This window comes from Pecten maximus, chromosome 7 (genome assembly GCF_902652985.1).
Source record: "Pecten maximus chromosome 7, xPecMax1.1, whole genome shotgun sequence".
Classification (NCBI taxonomy): domain Eukaryota; kingdom Metazoa; phylum Mollusca; class Bivalvia; order Pectinida; family Pectinidae; genus Pecten; species Pecten maximus.
In genome coordinates, this window is record NC_047021.1 from 7,163,116 (window position 1) to 7,183,948 (window position 20,833).

The 20,833-nt window shown below is 43.7% G+C and overlaps 1 protein-coding gene across 2 annotated transcripts in view; it reads left to right on the plus strand.

The window, feature by feature from the left end:
- The window catches only part of LOC117331466, a 50,560-nt gene that overhangs the window by 15,432 nt on the left and 14,295 nt on the right, over positions 1-20,833 (plus strand). For both annotated transcript variants that reach the window (XR_004533556.1, XM_033890194.1), the window contains exons 7-10: positions 2,769-2,978; positions 18,867-19,038; positions 19,234-19,359; positions 20,084-20,298. Coding sequence is in view for 1 of the 2 variants with exons in the window: in XM_033890194.1 (XP_033746085.1) it covers positions 2,769-2,978; positions 18,867-19,038; positions 19,234-19,359; positions 20,084-20,298 (723 nt within the window). In the remaining variant the exon portion in view is untranslated. The remainder of the gene's footprint in view (positions 1-2,768; positions 2,979-18,866; positions 19,039-19,233; positions 19,360-20,083; positions 20,299-20,833) is intronic.

Below are 20,833 nucleotides of genomic sequence, written 5' to 3' on the forward strand. Positions count from 1 at the left end.
TATATAGTCTGTACTAGTAATCATTTATAGTGTAGATCGTATATAGTCTGTACTAGGAATCATTTATAGTGTAGATTATATATAGTCTGTACTGGGTATAATTCATAGTGTAGATCGTATATAGTCTATACTGGGAATCATTTAGTGTAGATCATATATAGTCTGTACTGGGAATCATTTATAGTGTAGATCGTATATAGTCTGTACTAGGAATCATTATAGTGTAGATCGTATATAGTCTATACTAGGAATCATTTATAGTGTAGGTCGTATATAGTCTATACTGGGTATCATTTATAGTGTAGATCGTATATAGTCTGTACTAGGAATCATTTATAGTGTAGATCGTATATAGTCTATACTAGGAATCATTTATAGTGTAGATCGTATATAGTCTGTACTAGTAATCATTTATAGTGTAGATCGTATATAGTCTGTACTAGGAATCATTTATAGTGTAGATTATATATAGTCTGTACTGGGTATAATTCATAGTGTAGATCGTATATAGTCTATACTGGGAATCATTTAGTGTAGATCATATATAGTCTGTACTGGGAATCATTTATAGTGTAGATCGTATATAGTCTGTACTAGGAATCATTTATAGTGTAGATCGTATATAGTCTATACTAGGAATCATTTATAGTGTAGGTCGTATATAGTCTATACTGGGTATCATTTATAGTGTAGATCGTATATAGTCTGTACTAGGAATCATTTATAGTGTAGATCGTATATAGTCTGTACTAGGAATCATTTATAGTGTAGATCATATATAGTCTGTACTGGGAATCATTTATAGTGTAGATTATATATAGTCTGTATAGGGTAGATCATATATAGTCTATACTGGGTATCATTTATAGTGTAGATCGTATATAGTCTATACTGGGAATCATTTATAGTGTAGATCGTATATAGTCTGTACTAGGAATCATTTATAGTGTAGATCGTATATAGTCTGTACTAGGAATCATTTATAGTGTAGATCGTATATAGTCTGTATAGGGTAGATCATATATAGTCTGTACTGGGAATCATTTATAGGGTAGATTATATATAGTCTGTACTGGGAATCATTTATACTGTAGGTCGTATATAGTCTGTACTGGGAATCATTTATAGTGTAGATCGTATATAGTCTATACTAGGAATCATTTATAGGGTAGATCGTATATAGTCTGTACTGGGAATCATTTATAGTGTAGATCGTATGTAGTCTATACTGGGAATCATTTAGTGTAGATCGTATATAGTCTGTACTAGGAATCATTTATAGTGTAGATCATATATAGTCTGTACTGGGAATCATTCATTGTGTAGATCATATATAGTCTGTACTAGGAATCATTTATAGTGTAGATCATATAGAGTCTGTTCTGGGTATCATTTATAGTGTAGATCGTATATAGTCTGTACTGGGTATCATTTATAGTGTAGATCATATATAGTCTGTGCTGGGAATCATTTAGTGTAGATCATATATAGTCTGTACTAGGAATCATTTATAGTGTAGATTATATATAGTCTGTACTGGGAATCTTTTATAGTGTAGATCATATATAGTCTGTACTAAGAATCATTTATAGTGTAGATCATATATAGTCTGTACTAGGAATCATTTATAGTGTAGATTATATATAGTCTGTACTGGGAATCTTTTATTGTGTAGATCATATATAGTCTACTGGGAATCATTTATAGTGTAGATCATATATAGTCTGTACTGGGTATCATTTATAGTGTAGATTATATATAGTCTGTTCTAGGAATCATTTATAGTGTAGATTATATATAGTCTGTACTAGGAATCATTTATAGTGTAGATCGTATGTAGTCTGTACTGGGTATCATTTATAGTGTAGATTATATATAGTCTGTACTGGGTATCATTTATAGTGTAGGTCGTATATAGTCTATACTGGGTATCATTTATTGTGTAGATCGTATATAGTCTGTACTGGGAATCATTTATAGTGTAGATCGTATATAGTCTATACTAGGAATCATTTATAGTGTAGATCATATATAGTCTGTACTAGGAATCATTTTTAGTGTAGATCGTATATAGTCTGTATAGGGTAGATCATATATAGTCTGTACTGGGAATCATTTATAGGGTAGATTATATATAGTCTGTACTGGGAATCATTTATAGGGTAGATCATATATAGTCTGTACTGGGAATCATTTATAGTGTAGATCGTATATATTCTGTATAGGGTAGATCATATATAGTCTGTACTGGGAATCATTTATAGGGTAGATTATATATAGTCTGTACTGGGAATCATTTATAGGGTAGATCATATATAGTCTGTACTGGGAATCATTTATAGTGTAGATCGTATATAGTCTGTATAGGGTAGATCATATATAGTCTGTACTGGGAATCATTTATAGGGTAGATTATATATAGTCTGTACTAGGAATCATTTATAGTGTAGATCGTATATAGTCTGTACTGGGAATCATTTATAGTGTAGATCGTATGTAGTCTGTACTAGGAATCATTTACAAAAGTTATTGTGTGGATTTTGATATCTCTTCTGTGTTCTCTTGTATGTATATATGTTTGTGTGGAAGACATGAATTTTTATTACTATCACTTTGGTTATGTTTTTGTCATAAACTCAGTAATAGTTACAGGATGTTGTAAGTTCTTTTGTGGTCAAATATACATGTTGGGCAGGGATTTTTTTTTATCATTATCAGTTTTTGTTTTTTTACAAATTTTGATATGCTTGGGACTTAAATTTTTTCAGATTGATCTATTGTCCAATTATGATGTTGTGTCTAATGACTTGTCACCTTTGATGGAGTCTGGATTATGTGAGACATGCCTCTGTCAGTCGGAAGTCCCATACACCGAAGGCTGTGTGTTGATGCCGTGTGGCCATTACTTCTGTGTTGAATGTTGGAGACAATATATTTGGGAGAGAATCCGAGCTGGGGCTCACAAGATAATTTGCCAGGTAAGGGGTGTCAGTAATAATTATATCTGCGGTTACTGCAACAATATATATCAGTCATGTGTTTTTTGTCCTCACTACATACCGTACTGGAGGGATCACAAAGTCCCTACTACATACTGTACTGGAGGGAGTACAAAGTCCCTACTACATACCGTACTGGAGGGATCACAAAGTCCCCACTACATACTGTACTGGAGGGATCACAAAGTCCCCACTACATACTGTACTGGAGGGAGTACAAAGTCCCTACTACATACCGTACTGGAGGGATCACAAAGTCCCTAGTACATACCGTACTGGAGGGATCACAAAGTCCCTACTACATACCGTACTGGAGGGATCACAAAGTCCCTACTACATACCGTACTGGAGGGAGTACAAAGTCCCTACTACATACTCTACTGGAGGGATCACAAAGTCCCTACTACATACCGTACTGGAGGGATCACAAAGTCCCTACTACATACTGTACTGGAGGGAGTACAAAGTCCCTACTACATACCGTACTGGAGGGATCACAAAGTCCCCACTACATACTGTACTGGAGGGATCACAAAGTCCCCACTACATACTGTACTGGAGGGAGTACAAAGTCCCTACTACATACTGTACTGGAGGGAGTACAAAGTCCCTACTACATACCGTACTGGAGGGATCACAAAGTCCCTAGTACATACCGTACTGGAGGGATCACAAAGTCCCTACTACATACCGTACTGGAGGGATCACAAAGTCCCTACTACATACCGTACTGGAGGGAGTACAAAGTCCCTACTACATACTCTACTGGAGGGATCACAAAGTCCCTACTACATACTGTACTGGAGGGATCACAAAGTCCCTACTACATACTGTACTGGAGGGATCACAAAGTCCCTAGTACATACCGTACTGGAGGGATCACAAAGTCCCTACTACATACCGTACTGGAGGGATCACAAAGTCCCTACTACATACCGTACTGGAGGGAGTACAAAGTCCCTACTACATACTCTACTGGAGGGATCACAAAGTCCCTACTACATACCGTACTGGAGGGATCACAAAGTCCCTACTACATACCGTACTGGAGGGATCACAAAGTCCCTACTACATACCGTACTGGAGGGAGTACAAAGTCCCTACTACATACCGTACTGGAGGGATCACAAAGTCCCTACTACATACCGTACTGGAGGGAGTACAAAGTCCCTACTACATACCGTACTGGAGGGATCACAAAGTCCCTACTACATACTGTACTGGAGGGATCACAAAGTCCCTACTACATACCGTACTGGAGGGATCACAAAGTCCCTACTACATACCGTACTGGAGGGATCACAAAGTCCCTACTACATACTGTACTGGAGGGATCACAAAGTCCCTACTACATACTGTACTGGAGGGATCACAAAGTCCCTGTTACATACTGTACTGGAGGGGTCACAAAGTCCCTACTACATACTGTACTGGAGGGATCACAAAGTCCCTACTACATACCGTACTGGAGGGAGTACAAAGTCCCTACTACATACCGTACTGGAGGGATCACAAAGTCCCTACTACATACTGTACTGGAGGGATCACAAAGTCCCTACTACATACCGTACTGGAGGGATCACAAAGTCCCTACTACATACCGTACTGGAGGGATCACAAAGTCCCTACTACATACCGTACTGGAGGGATCACAAAGTCCCTACTACATACCGTACTGGAGGGAGTACAAAGTCCCTACTACATACCGTACTGGAGGGAGTACAAAGTCCCTACTACATACTGTACTGGAGGGATCACAAAGTCCCTACTACATACCGTACTGGAGGGAGTACAAAGTCCCTACTACATACTGTACTGGAGGGATCACAAAGTCCCTACTACATACTGTACTGGAGGGATCACAAAGTCCCTACTACATACCGTACTGGAGGGATCACAAAGTCCCTACTACATACTGTACTGGAGGGATCACAAAGTCCCTACTACATACCGTACTGGAGGGAGTACAAAGTCCCTGTTACATACCGTACTGGAGGGATCACAAAGTCCCTACTACATACTGTACTAGAGGGAGTACAAAGTCCCTACTACATACCGTACTGGAGGGAGTACAAAGTCCCTACTACATACTGTACTAGAGGGAGTACAAAGTCCTTACTACATACTGTACTGGAGGGATCACAAAGTCCCTACTACATACCGTACTGGAGGGAGTACAAAGTCCCTACTACATACCGTACTGGAGGGAGTACAAAGTCCCTACTACATACTGTACTGGAGGGATCACAAAGTCCCTAGTACATACTGTACTGGAGGGATCACAAAGTCCCTACTACATACCGTACTGGAGGGATCACAAAGTCCCTACTACATACCGTACTTGAGGGGTCACAAAGTCCCTACTACATACCGTACTGGAGGGATCACAAAGTCCCTACTACATACTGTACTGGAGGGATCACAAAGTCCCTACTACATACCGTACTGGAGGGAGTACAAAGTCCCTACTACATACTGTACTGGAGGGATCACAAAGTCCCTACTACATACTGTACTGGAGGGGTCACAAAGTCCCTACTACATACCGTACTGGAGGGATCACAAAGTCCCTACTACATACTGTACTGGAGGGATCACAAAGTCCCTACTACATACCGTACTGGAGGGAGTACAAAGTCCCTGTTACATACCGTACTGGAGGGATCACAAAGTCCCTACTACATACCGTACTGGAGGGAGTACAAAGTCCCTACTACATACTGTACTGGAGGGATCACAAAGTCCCTACTACATACTGTACTGGAGGGATCACAAAGTCCCTACTACATACTGTACTGGAGGGATCACAAAGTCCCTACTACATACCGTACTGGAGGGAGTACAAAGTCCCTACTACATACTGTACTGGAGGGATCACAAAGTCCCTACTACATACCGTACTGGAGGGATCACAAAGTCCCTACTACATACCGTACTGGAGGGAGTACAAAGTCCCTACTACATACCGTACTGGAGGGATCACAAAGTCCCTACTACATACAGTACTGGAGGGAGTACAAAGTCCCTACTACATACCGTACTGGAGGGATCACAAAGTCCCTACTACATACCGTACTGGAGGGAGTACAAAGTCCCTACTACATACTGTACTGGAGGGATCACAAAGTCCCTACTACATACCGTACTGGAGGGATCACAAAGTCCCTACTACATACCGTACTGGAGGGATCACAAAGTCCCTACTACATACCGTACTGGAGGGATCACAAAGTCCCTACTACATACCGTACTGGAGGGATCACAAAGTCCCTACTACATACCGTACTGGAGGGATCACAAAGTCCCTACTACATACCGTACTGGAGGGATCACAAAGTCCCTACTACATACCGTACTGGAGGGATCACAAAGTCCCTACTACATACCGTACTAGAGGGATCACAAAGTCCCTACTACATACCGTACTGGAGGGATCACAAAGTCCCTACTACATACCGTACTGGAGGGAGTACAAAGTCCCTACTACATACCGTACTGGAGGGATCACAAAGTCCCTACTACATACCGTACTGGAGGGAGTACAAAGTCCCTACTACATACCGTACTGGAAGGATCACAAAGTCCCTACTACATACCGTACTGGAGGGAGTACAAAGTCCCTACTACATACCGTACTGGAGGGATCACAAAGTCCCTACTACATACCGTACTGGAGGGATCACAAAGTCCCTACTACATACCGTACTGGAGGGATCACAAAGTCCCTACTACATACCGTACTGGAGGGAGTACAAAGTCCCTACTACATACTCTACTGGAGGGATCACAAAGTCCCTACTACATACCGTACTGGAGGGATCACAAAGTCCCTACTACATACCGTACTGGAGGGATCACAAAGTCCCTACTACATACCGTACTGGAGGGAGTACAAAGTCCCTACTACATACCGTACTGGAGGGATCACAAAGTCCCTACTACATACCGTACTGGAGGGAGTACAAAGTCCCTACTACATACCGTACTGGAGGGATCACAAAGTCCCTACTACATACTGTACTGGAGGGATCACAAAGTCCCTACTACATACCGTACTGGAGGGATCACAAAGTCCCTACTACATACCGTACTGGAGGGATCACAAAGTCCCTACTACATACTGTACTGGAGGGATCACAAAGTCCCTACTACATACTGTACTGGAGGGATCACAAAGTCCCTGTTACATACTGTACTGGAGGGGTCACAAAGTCCCTACTACATACTGTACTGGAGGGATCACAAAGTCCCTACTACATACCGTACTGGAGGGAGTACAAAGTCCCTACTACATACCGTACTGGAGGGATCACAAAGTCCCTACTACATACTGTACTGGAGGGATCACAAAGTCCCTACTACATACCGTACTGGAGGGATCACAAAGTCCCTACTACATACCGTACTGGAGGGATCACAAAGTCCCTACTACATACCGTACTGGAGGGATCACAAAGTCCCTACTACATACCGTACTGGAGGGAGTACAAAGTCCCTACTACATACCGTACTGGAGGGAGTACAAAGTCCCTACTACATACTGTACTGGAGGGATCACAAAGTCCCTACTACATACCGTACTGGAGGGAGTACAAAGTCCCTACTACATACTGTACTGGAGGGATCACAAAGTCCCTACTACATACTGTACTGGAGGGGTCACAAAGTCCCTACTACATACCGTACTGGAGGGATCACAAAGTCCCTACTACATACTGTACTGGAGGGATCACAAAGTCCCTACTACATACCGTACTGGAGGGAGTACAAAGTCCCTGTTACATACCGTACTGGAGGGATCACAAAGTCCCTACTACATACTGTACTAGAGGGAGTACAAAGTCCCTACTACATACCGTACTGGAGGGAGTACAAAGTCCCTACTACATACTGTACTAGAGGGAGTACAAAGTCCTTACTACATACTGTACTGGAGGGATCACAAAGTCCCTACTACATACCGTACTGGAGGGAGTACAAAGTCCCTACTACATACCGTACTGGAGGGAGTACAAAGTCCCTACTACATACTGTACTGGAGGGATCACAAAGTCCCTACTACATACCGTACTGGAGGGATCACAAAGTCCCTAGTACATACTGTACTGGAGGGATCACAAAGTCCCTACTACATACCGTACTGGAGGGATCACAAAGTCCCTACTACATACCGTACTTGAGGGGTCACAAAGTCCCTACTACATACCGTACTGGAGGGATCACAAAGTCCCTACTACATACTGTACTGGAGGGATCACAAAGTCCCTACTACATACCGTACTGGAGGGAGTACAAAGTCCCTACTACATACTGTACTGGAGGGATCACAAAGTCCCTACTACATACTGTACTGGAGGGGTCACAAAGTCCCTACTACATACCGTACTGGAGGGATCACAAAGTCCCTACTACATACTGTACTGGAGGGATCACAAAGTCCCTACTACATACCGTACTGGAGGGAGTACAAAGTCCCTGTTACATACCGTACTGGAGGGATCACAAAGTCCCTACTACATACCGTACTGGAGGGAGTACAAAGTCCCTACTACATACTGTACTGGAGGGATCACAAAGTCCCTACTACATACTGTACTGGAGGGATCACAAAGTCCCTACTACATACTGTACTGGAGGGATCACAAAGTCCCTACTACATACCGTACTGGAGGGAGTACAAAGTCCCTACTACATACTGTACTGGAGGGATCACAAAGTCCCTACTACATACCGTACTGGAGGGATCACAAAGTCCCTACTACATACCGTACTGGAGGGAGTACAAAGTCCCTACTACATACCGTACTGGAGGGATCACAAAGTCCCTACTACATACAGTACTGGAGGGAGTACAAAGTCCCTACTACATACCGTACTGGAGGGATCACAAAGTCCCTACTACATACCGTACTGGAGGGAGTACAAAGTCCCTACTACATACTGTACTGGAGGGATCACAAAGTCCCTACTACATACCGTACTGGAGGGATCACAAAGTCCCTACTACATACCGTACTGGAGGGATCACAAAGTCCCTACTACATACCGTACTGGAGGGATCACAAAGTCCCTACTACATACCGTACTGGAGGGATCACAAAGTCCCTACTACATACCGTACTGGAGGGAGCACAAAGTCCCTACTACATACCGTACTGGAGGGATCACAAAGTCCCTACTACATACCGTACTGGAGGGATCACAAAGTCCCTACTACATACCGTACTAGAGGGATCACAAAGTCCCTACTACATACCGTACTGGAGGGATCACAAAGTCCCTACTACATACCGTACTGGAGGGAGTACAAAGTCCCTACTACATACCGTACTGGAGGGATCACAAAGTCCCTACTACATACCGTACTGGAGGGAGTACAAAGTCCCTACTACATACCGTACTGGAAGGATCACAAAGTCCCTACTACATACCGTACTGGAGGGAGTACAAAGTCCCTACTACATACCGTACTGGAGGGATCACAAAGTCCCTACTACATACCGTACTGGAGGGATCACAAAGTCCCTACTACATACCGTACTGGAGGGAGTACAAAGTCCCTACTACATACCGTACTGGAGGGATCACAAAGTCCCTACTACATACCGTACTGGAGGGATCACAAAGTCCCTACTACATACCATACTGGAGGGAGTACAAAGTCCCTGTTACATACTGTACTGGAGGGATCACAAAGTCCCTACTACATACTGTACTAGAGGGATCACAAAGTCCCTACTACATACTGTACTGGAGGGATCACAAAGTCCCTACTACATACTGTACTAGAGGGATCACAAAGTCCCTACTACATACTGTACTGGAGGGATCACAATGTCCCTACTACATACCGTACTGGAGGGATCACAAAGTCCCTACTACATACCGTACTGGAGGGAGTACAAAGTCCCTGTTACATACCGTACTGGAGGGATCACAAAGTCCCTACTACATACTGTACTAGAGGGAGTACAAAGTCCCTACTACATACCGTACTGGAGGGAGTACAAAGTCCCTACTACATACTGTACTAGAGGGAGTACAAAGTCCTTACTACATACTGTACTGGAGGGATCACAAAGTCCCTACTACATACCGTACTGGAGGGAGTACAAAGTCCCTACTACATACCGTACTGGAGGGAGTACAAAGTCCCTACTACATACTGTACTGGAGGGATCACAAAGTCCCTACTACATACCGTACTGGAGGGATCACAAAGTCCCTAGTACATACTGTACTGGAGGGATCACAAAGTCCCTACTACATACCGTACTGGAGGGATCACAAAGTCCCTACTACATACCGTACTTGAGGGGTCACAAAGTCCCTACTACATACCGTACTGGAGGGAGTACAAAGTCCCTGTTACATACCGTACTGGAGGGATCACAAAGTCCCTACTACATACCGTACTTGAGGGATCACAAAGTCCCTACTACATACTGTACTGGAGGGAGTACAAAGTCCCTACTACATACCGTACTGGAGGGATCACAAAGTCCCTACTACATACCGTACTGGAGGGAGTACAAAGTCCCTACTACATACCGTACTGGAAGGATCACAAAGTCCCTACTACATACCGTACTGGAGGGAGTACAAAGTCCCTACTACATACTGTACTGGAGGGATCACAAAGTCCCTACTACATACTGTACTGGAGGGATCACAAAGTCCCTACTACATACCGTACTGGAGGGATCACAAAGTCCCTACTACATACCGTACTGGAGGGATCACAAAGTCCCTACTACATACCGTACTGGAGGGATCACAAAGTCCCTACTACATACTGTACTGGAGGGATCACAAAGTCCCTACTACATACCGTACTGGAGGGATCACAAAGTCCCTACTACATACTGTACTGGAGGGAGTACAAAGTCCCTACTACATACCGTACTGGAGGGATCACAAAGTCCCTACTACATACCGTACTGGAGGGATCACAAAGTCCCTACTACATACTGTACTGGAGGGATCACAAAGTCCCTACTACATACCGTACTGGAGGGAGTACAAAGTCCCTACTACATACCGTACTGGAGGGATCACAAAGTCCCTACTACATACCGTACTGGAGGGAGTACAAAGTCCCTACTACATACCGTACTGGAGGGATCACAAAGTCCCTACTACATACCATACTGGAGGGAGTACAAAGTCCCTGTTACATACTGTACTGGAGGGATCACAAAGTCCCTACTACATACTGTACTAGAGGGATCACAAAGTCCCTACTACATACTGTACTGGAGGGATCACAAAGTCCCTACTACATACTGTACTAGAGGGATCACAAAGTCCCTACTACATACTGTACTGGAGGGATCACAATGTCCCTACTACATACCGTACTGGAGGGATCACAAAGTCCCTGTTACATACTGTACTGGAGGGATCACAAAGTCCCTACTACATACTGTACTGGAGGGAGTACAAAGTCCCTACTACATACCGTACTGGAGGGAGTACAAAGTCCCTACTACATACCGTACTGGAGGGATCACAAAGTCCCTACTACATACTCTACTGGAGGGATCACAAAGTCCCTACTACATACCGTACTGGAGGGATCACAAAGTCCCTACTACATACCGTACTGGAGGGATCACAAAGTCCCTACTACATACTGTACTGGAGGGATCACAAAGTCCCTACTACATACTGTACTGGAGGGATCACAAAGTCCCTGTTACATACTGTACTGGAGAGGTCACAAAGTCCCTACTACATACTGTACTGGAGGGATCACAAAGTCCCTACTACATACCGTACTGGAGGGAGTACAAAGTCCCTACTACATACCGTACTGGAGGGATCACAAAGTCCCTACTACATACTGTACTGGAGGGATCACAAAGTCCCTACTACATACCGTACTGGAGGGATCACAAAGTCCCTACTACATACCGTACTGGAGGGATCACAAAGTCCCTACTACATACCGTACTGGAGGGATCACAAAGTCCCTACTACATACCGTACTGGAGGGAGTACAAAGTCCCTACTACATACCGTACTGGAGGGAGTACAAAGTCCCTACTACATACTGTACTGGAGGGATCACAAAGTCCCTACTACATACCGTACTGGAGGGAGTACAAAGTCCCTACTACATACTGTACTGGAGGGATCACAAAGTCCCTACTACATACTGTACTGGAGGGGTCACAAAGTCCCTACTACATACCGTACTGGAGGGATCACAAAGTCCCTACTACATACTGTACTGGAGGGATCACAAAGTCCCTACTACATACCGTACTGGAGGGAGTACAAAGTCCCTGTTACATACCGTACTGGAGGGATCACAAAGTCCCTACTACATACTGTACTAGAGGGAGTACAAAGTCCCTACTACATACCGTACTGGAGGGAGTACAAAGTCCCTACTACATACTGTACTAGAGGGAGTACAAAGTCCTTACTACATACTGTACTGGAGGGATCACAAAGTCCCTACTACATACCGTACTGGAGGGAGTACAAAGTCCCTACTACATACCGTACTGGAGGGAGTACAAAGTCCCTACTACATACTGTACTGGAGGGATCACAAAGTCCCTACTACATACCGTACTGGAGGGATCACAAAGTCCCTAGTACATACTGTACTGGAGGGATCACAAAGTCCCTACTACATACCGTACTGGAGGGATCACAAAGTCCCTACTACATACCGTACTTGAGGGGTCACAAAGTCCCTACTACATACCGTACTGGAGGGATCACAAAGTCCCTACTACATACTGTACTGGAGGGATCACAAAGTCCCTACTACATACCGTACTGGAGGGAGTACAAAGTCCCTACTACATACTGTACTGGAGGGATCACAAAGTCCCTACTACATACTGTACTGGAGGGGTCACAAAGTCCCTACTACATACCGTACTGGAGGGATCACAAAGTCCCTACTACATACTGTACTGGAGGGATCACAAAGTCCCTACTACATACCGTACTGGAGGGAGTACAAAGTCCCTGTTACATACCGTACTGGAGGGATCACAAAGTCCCTACTACATACCGTACTGGAGGGAGTACAAAGTCCCTACTACATACTGTACTGGAGGGATCACAAAGTCCCTACTACATACTGTACTGGAGGGATCACAAAGTCCCTACTACATACTGTACTGGAGGGATCACAAAGTCCCTACTACATACCGTACTGGAGGGAGTACAAAGTCCCTACTACATACTGTACTGGAGGGATCACAAAGTCCCTACTACATACCGTACTGGAGGGATCACAAAGTCCCTACTACATACCGTACTGGAGGGAGTACAAAGTCCCTACTACATACCGTACTGGAGGGATCACAAAGTCCCTACTACATACAGTACTGGAGGGAGTACAAAGTCCCTACTACATACCGTACTGGAGGGATCACAAAGTCCCTACTACATACCGTACTGGAGGGAGTACAAAGTCCCTACTACATACTGTACTGGAGGGATCACAAAGTCCCTACTACATACCGTACTGGAGGGATCACAAAGTCCCTACTACATACCGTACTGGAGGGATCACAAAGTCCCTACTACATACCGTACTGGAGGGATCACAAAGTCCCTACTACATACCGTACTGGAGGGATCACAAAGTCCCTACTACATACCGTACTGGAGGGATCACAAAGTCCCTACTACATACCGTACTGGAGGGATCACAAAGTCCCTACTACATACCGTACTGGAGGGATCACAAAGTCCCTACTACATACCGTACTAGAGGGATCACAAAGTCCCTACTACATACCGTACTGGAGGGATCACAAAGTCCCTACTACATACCGTACTGGAGGGAGTACAAAGTCCCTACTACATACCGTACTGGAGGGATCACAAAGTCCCTACTACATACCGTACTGGAGGGAGTACAAAGTCCCTACTACATACCGTACTGGAAGGATCACAAAGTCCCTACTACATACCGTACTGGAGGGAGTACAAAGTCCCTACTACATACCGTACTGGAGGGATCACAAAGTCCCTACTACATACCGTACTGGAGGGATCACAAAGTCCCTACTACATACCGTACTGGAGGGAGTACAAAGTCCCTACTACATACCGTACTGGAGGGATCACAAAGTCCCTACTACATACCGTACTGGAGGGATCACAAAGTCCCTACTACATACCATACTGGAGGGAGTACAAAGTCCCTGTTACATACTGTACTGGAGGGATCACAAAGTCCCTACTACATACTGTACTAGAGGGATCACAAAGTCCCTACTACATACTGTACTGGAGGGATCACAAAGTCCCTACTACATACTGTACTAGAGGGATCACAAAGTCCCTACTACATACTGTACTGGAGGGATCACAATGTCCCTACTACATACCGTACTGGAGGGATCACAAAGTCCCTACTACATACCGTACTGGAGGGAGTACAAAGTCCCTGTTACATACCGTACTGGAGGGATCACAAAGTCCCTACTACATACTGTACTAGAGGGAGTACAAAGTCCCTACTACATACCGTACTGGAGGGAGTACAAAGTCCCTACTACATACTGTACTAGAGGGAGTACAAAGTCCTTACTACATACTGTACTGGAGGGATCACAAAGTCCCTACTACATACCGTACTGGAGGGAGTACAAAGTCCCTACTACATACCGTACTGGAGGGAGTACAAAGTCCCTACTACATACTGTACTGGAGGGATCACAAAGTCCCTACTACATACCGTACTGGAGGGATCACAAAGTCCCTAGTACATACTGTACTGGAGGGATCACAAAGTCCCTACTACATACCGTACTGGAGGGATCACAAAGTCCCTACTACATACCGTACTTGAGGGGTCACAAAGTCCCTACTACATACCGTACTGGAGGGAGTACAAAGTCCCTGTTACATACCGTACTGGAGGGATCACAAAGTCCCTACTACATACCGTACTTGAGGGATCACAAAGTCCCTACTACATACTGTACTGGAGGGAGTACAAAGTCCCTACTACATACCGTACTGGAGGGATCACAAAGTCCCTACTACATACCGTACTGGAGGGAGTACAAAGTCCCTACTACATACCGTACTGGAGGGATCACAAAGTCCCTACTACATACCGTACTGGAGGGAGTACAAAGTCCCTACTACATACTGTACTGGAGGGATCACAAAGTCCCTACTACATACTGTACTGGAGGGATCACAAAGTCCCTACTACATACCGTACTGGAGGGATCACAAAGTCCCTACTACATACCGTACTGGAGGGATCACAAAGTCCCTACTACATACCGTACTGGAGGGATCACAAAGTCCCTACTACATACTGTACTGGAGGGATCACAAAGTCCCTACTACATACCGTACTGGAGGGATCACAAAGTCCCCACTACATACTGTACTGGAGGGAGTACAAAGTCCCTACTACATACCGTACTGGAGGGATCACAAAGTCCCTACTACATACCGTACTGGAGGGATCACAAAGTCCCTACTACATACTGTACTGGAGGGATCACAAAGTCCCTACTACATACCGTACTGGAGGGAGTACAAAGTCCCTACTACATACCGTACTGGAGGGATCACAAAGTCCCTACTACATACCGTACTGGAGGGAGTACAAAGTCCCTACTACATACCGTACTGGAGGGATCACAAAGTCCCTACTACATACCATACTGGAGGGAGTACAAAGTCCCTGTTACATACTGTACTGGAGGGATCACAAAGTCCCTACTACATACTGTACTAGAGGGATCACAAAGTCCCTACTACATACTGTACTGGAGGGATCACAAAGTCCCTACTACATACTGTACTAGAGGGATCACAAAGTCCCTACTACATACTGTACTGGAGGGATCACAATGTCCCTACTACATACCGTACTGGAGGGATCACAAAGTCCCTGTTACATACTGTACTGGAGGGATCACAAAGTCCCTACTACATACTGTACTGGAGGGAGTACAAAGTCCCTACTACATACCGTACTGGAGGGAGTACAAAGTCCCTACTACATACCGTACTGGAGGGATCACAAAGTCCCTACTACATACTCTACTGGAGGGATCACAAAGTCCCTACTACATACCGTACTGGAGGGATCACAAAGTCCCTGTTACATACTGTACTGGAGGGATCACAAAGTCCCTACTACATACTGTACTGGAGGGATCACAAAGTCCCTACTACATACCGTACTGGAGGGATCACAAAGTCCCTACTACATACCGTACTGGAGGGATCACAAAGTCCCTACTACATACCGTACTGGAGGGATCACAAAGTCCCTACTACATACCGTACTGGAGGGAGTACAAAGTCCCTGTTACATACCGTACTGGAGGGATCACAAAGTCCCTACTACATACCGTACTTGAGGGATCACAAAGTCCCTACTACATACTGTACTGGAGGGAGTACAAAGTCCCTGTTACATACCGTACTGGAAGGAGCATTAAATGTTTTATCTAGATTCCTTCTTCCATTTTTCCACTTCTTAAATGACATCTCATAAACACTTCAACAGACATTCACATTGAAGTATCATACTATCACATTCTACAGCTAAACAGATTTGGCAGTCATTTGGTCAATATTAAAGGGTAAAAACTCACACTTGACCACTTTGGAAAACATTTAAAAAAGAAAAAATATGATGGGCTGGGGAGGGCATGCACATATATGTGGGCACTAACCTGTGGATGAGATTATTAAACGTGATGTTTTGTATGTATTACACTAGGTAATGTATAAATACAGGAATCTGAATTAAATTCTGATCTGCTGGTTAAAAAGTAGACTCAGTGATGACATACCTGTGTGACTGGGAGGTAGACTGAGTGATGACATACCTGTGTGACAGGGAGGAAGAGTGAGAGATGACATACCTGTGTGACTGGGAGGTAGACTGAGAGATGACATACCTGTATGACTGGGAGATAAACCAAGTGATGACATACCTGTGTGACTGGGAGATAGACTGAGTGATGACATACTTGTGACTGGGAGGTAGATAGAGAGATGACATACCTGTGTGACTGGGAGGTAGACTGAGTGATGACATACCTGTGTGACTGGGAGGTAGACTGAGTGATGACATACCTGTGTGACTGTGAGGTAGATAGAGTGATGACATACCTGTGTGACTGGGAGGTAGACTGAGTGATGACATACCTGTGTGACTGGGAGGTAGACTGAGAGATGACATACCTGTGTGACTGAGAGATAGACTGAGAGATGACATACCTGTGTGACAGGGAGGTAGACTGAGAGATGACATACCTGTGTGACAGGGAGGTAGACTGAGTGATGACATACCTGTGTGACTGGGAGGTAGACTGAGTGATGACATACCTGTGTGACTGGGAGGTAGACTGAGTGATGACATACCTGTGTGACAGGGAGGTAGACTGAGAGATGACATACCTGTGTGACTGGGAAGTAGACTGAGAGATGAAATGCCTGTGTGACTGGGAGGTAGACTGAGTGATGACATACCTGTGTGACTGGGAGGTAGACTGAGTGATGACATACCTGTGTGACTGGGAGGTAGACTCAGTGATGACATACCTGTGTGACAGGGAGGTAGACTAAGTGATGACATACCTGTGTGACTGGGAGGTAGACTGAGTGATGACATACCTGTGTGACTGGGAGGTAGACTGAGAGATGACATACCTGTGTGACTGGGAGGTAGACTGAGTGATGACATACCTGTTACTGGGAGGTAGATAGAGAGATGTCATACCTGTGACTGGGAAGTATACTGAGAGATGACATAGCTGTGTGACTGGGAGGTAGACTGAGAGATGACATACCTGTGTGACTGGGAGGTAGACTTAGTGATGACATACCTGTGTGACTGGGAGGTAGATGGAGGTAGACTGAGTGATGACATACCTGTGTGACTGTGAGGTAGACTGAGTGATGACATACCTGTGTGACTGGGAGGTAGACTGAGTGATGACATACCTGTTACTGGGAGGTAGACTGAGAGATGACATACCTGTGTGACTGAGAGGTAGACTGAGAGATGACATACCTGTGTGACTGGGAGGTAGACTGAGTGATGACATACCTGTGTGACTGGGAGGTAGACTGAGTGATGACATACCTGTGTGACTGGGAGGTAGACTGAGAGATGACATACCTGTGTGACAGGGAGGTAGACTGAGAGATGACATACCTGTGTGACTGGGAGGTAGACTGAGAGATGACATACCTGTGTGACTGGGAGGTAGACTGAGTGATGACATACCTGTGTGACTGGGAGGTAGACTGAGAGATGACATACCTGTATGACTGGGAGGTTGACTGAGAGATGACATACCTGTGTGACTGGGAGGTAGACTGAGTGATGACATACCTGTATGACTGGGAGGTAGACTGAGAGATGACATACCTGTGTGACTGGGAGGTAGATTGAGTGATGACATACCTGTGTGACTGAGAGGTAGACTGAGATATGACATACCTGTGTGACTGAGAGGTAGACTGAGAGATGACATACCTGTGTGACTGGGAAGTAGACTGAGTAATGACATACCTATGTGACTTGGAGGTAGACTGAGTAATGACATACCTGTGTGACTGGGAAGTAGACTGAGAGATGACATACCTGTATGACTTGGAGGTAGACTGAGTAATGACATACCTGTGTGAGTTTGATAAGATGGAGTTTATTTTACACATGTCGCTTTACACTACAGACATACCTGTGTGACTGTGAGGTAGACTGAGAGATGACATACCTGTGTGACTGTGATAAGATGGAGTTTATTTTACGCTACAGACATACCTGTGTGACTGTGAGGTAGACTGAGAGATGACATACCTGTGTGACTGTGATAAGATGGAGTTTATTTTACACTACAGAGATACCTGTGTGACTGTGAGGTAGATGAGGTGATGGTGAGATGCCTCCTGCCCTCTGATGTGGCCACAAGGTGGATATACAGAAAAATGGAGACCTTAGTTGAAAGTTCACAGAAGTGGAACTGGTGTCCAGGAGCCTCTTGTCATAAAGTGGCTAAACTAGCCAGTCCAGGTAAAGCTTGGCTTTATAATATCAAGAAAACATTTAAAGACTTTGTAACATTTGATGAACATGTAAGGGTTCCTCCAGTTTCTGTCTTGTATGATAATGACATTAATGCTAGATAATTGTGTAATAAAAATTAACAGTGGTTTATAATTCAAAACACTGAATTTTACACAGATAATAATTTATATATGATTTCAGGTAAAAGTTTTTCGCCTGTGCTGTGTAGCTGTGGAAAGACTTGGTGTTTCTCCTGTGTCTCTGACATCCACTGGCCAGCAACATGTGACCAATACTCTGCCTACAAAAAGATGCTTTTACAAAATGGTAAGTGTGGTGTGGTCTATTTTTAAAAAGAAAGATTATTCTGTTTTGTGTAGATATTTACTAATACTGTATATCAGAGAGCCCACTGCCAGGTGTTCAAATGTAATGTATGTATTTTTTTACTTTTGATAAAAATGTGGATGATGTTTGTAAGATGTGGTGTTTAACCTTCAGACAAAAACATATATGTGTGTAGTTGATTAGAATTCCACCTTAACTAACAAGATGAATTATAGGATCATGATATTGATGTTATTATTTACAGAAATAATAGTAATGCCATGTATGGTTTAGTAATAGATGTATGTAAAATCTTACTTGGTTTTCATTCTTTTCTTCCCTTAATTTCAACATATTTTATTGATTTTATTAACTAATTGGATTGGACATCCGATATAGCCTAAGCCTGAAAACAAGTGATCAAATGTAGGGAGACAGGGGAGGTAACTCCATATTGATAAACTGATTAATTTGTTTTGTCTTGAGATAGTTTCTCTTCTGTATTAGAAAGTGATGCAGGATATTAAGTTAAATCATTTTTGTTACATGAAATTATTTTATATATTCAAAAATGTAATGTTGTTTACATGATAACAGTCTAAGTTATATTAGCCATTTAGTGTCTAGACTTAGATAACTCTGTTTTTCTATTATTATTAATACTATTAAATACATTCATCTCATATTTGAACTTTGGTAAATAATGTTCACATGTTGTACAAAGGTGACGATGGAAGATGGACTCCTGTGGAAACAATGACTTATTATGTGAAAGTAAAGCGCTGTCCTAAATGTATGTACCCTATGGAGAAGAATGGCGGCTGTTCCCAAATCAGGTGTAAATGTTCGCACAGTTTCTGTTGGGAATGTCTCGGGGACTGGAACTTACACATCAGTACTCGCATGTTATCGTGTACTAAAAACAAAAAGGACAAGGTGGTGAGTACAGATTAAACAGCATTCATACTCAAACATTAGACAAAAAATAACTGTTGATAAAAAAGGTTAGACACAAAACTCCACTGCCTCTATGAGATATATGTTAGCTCTACTGTTCATAAGATACCTAATATATTTTCTGTCCATGGGTACCTGGTAGTTCTACTGTCCATGGGATACCTGGTAGTTCTACTGTCCATGTGATACCTGGTAGATCTACTGTTCATGAGATACCTGGTAGTTCTACTGTCTGTGAGATACCTGGTAGTTCTACTTTCCATGAGATACCTGGTAGTTCTACTGTCTGTGAGATACCTGGTAGTTCTACTGTCCATGAGATACCTGGTAGATCTACTGTTCATGTGATACCTGGTAGTTCTACTGTCCATGAGATACCTGGTAGTTCTACTGTCCATGAGATACCTGGTAGTTCTACTGTCCATGAGATACCTGGTAGTTCTACTGTCTGTGAGATACCTGGTAGTTCTACTGTCCATGTGATACCTGGTGGTTCTACTGTCTGTGAGATACCTGG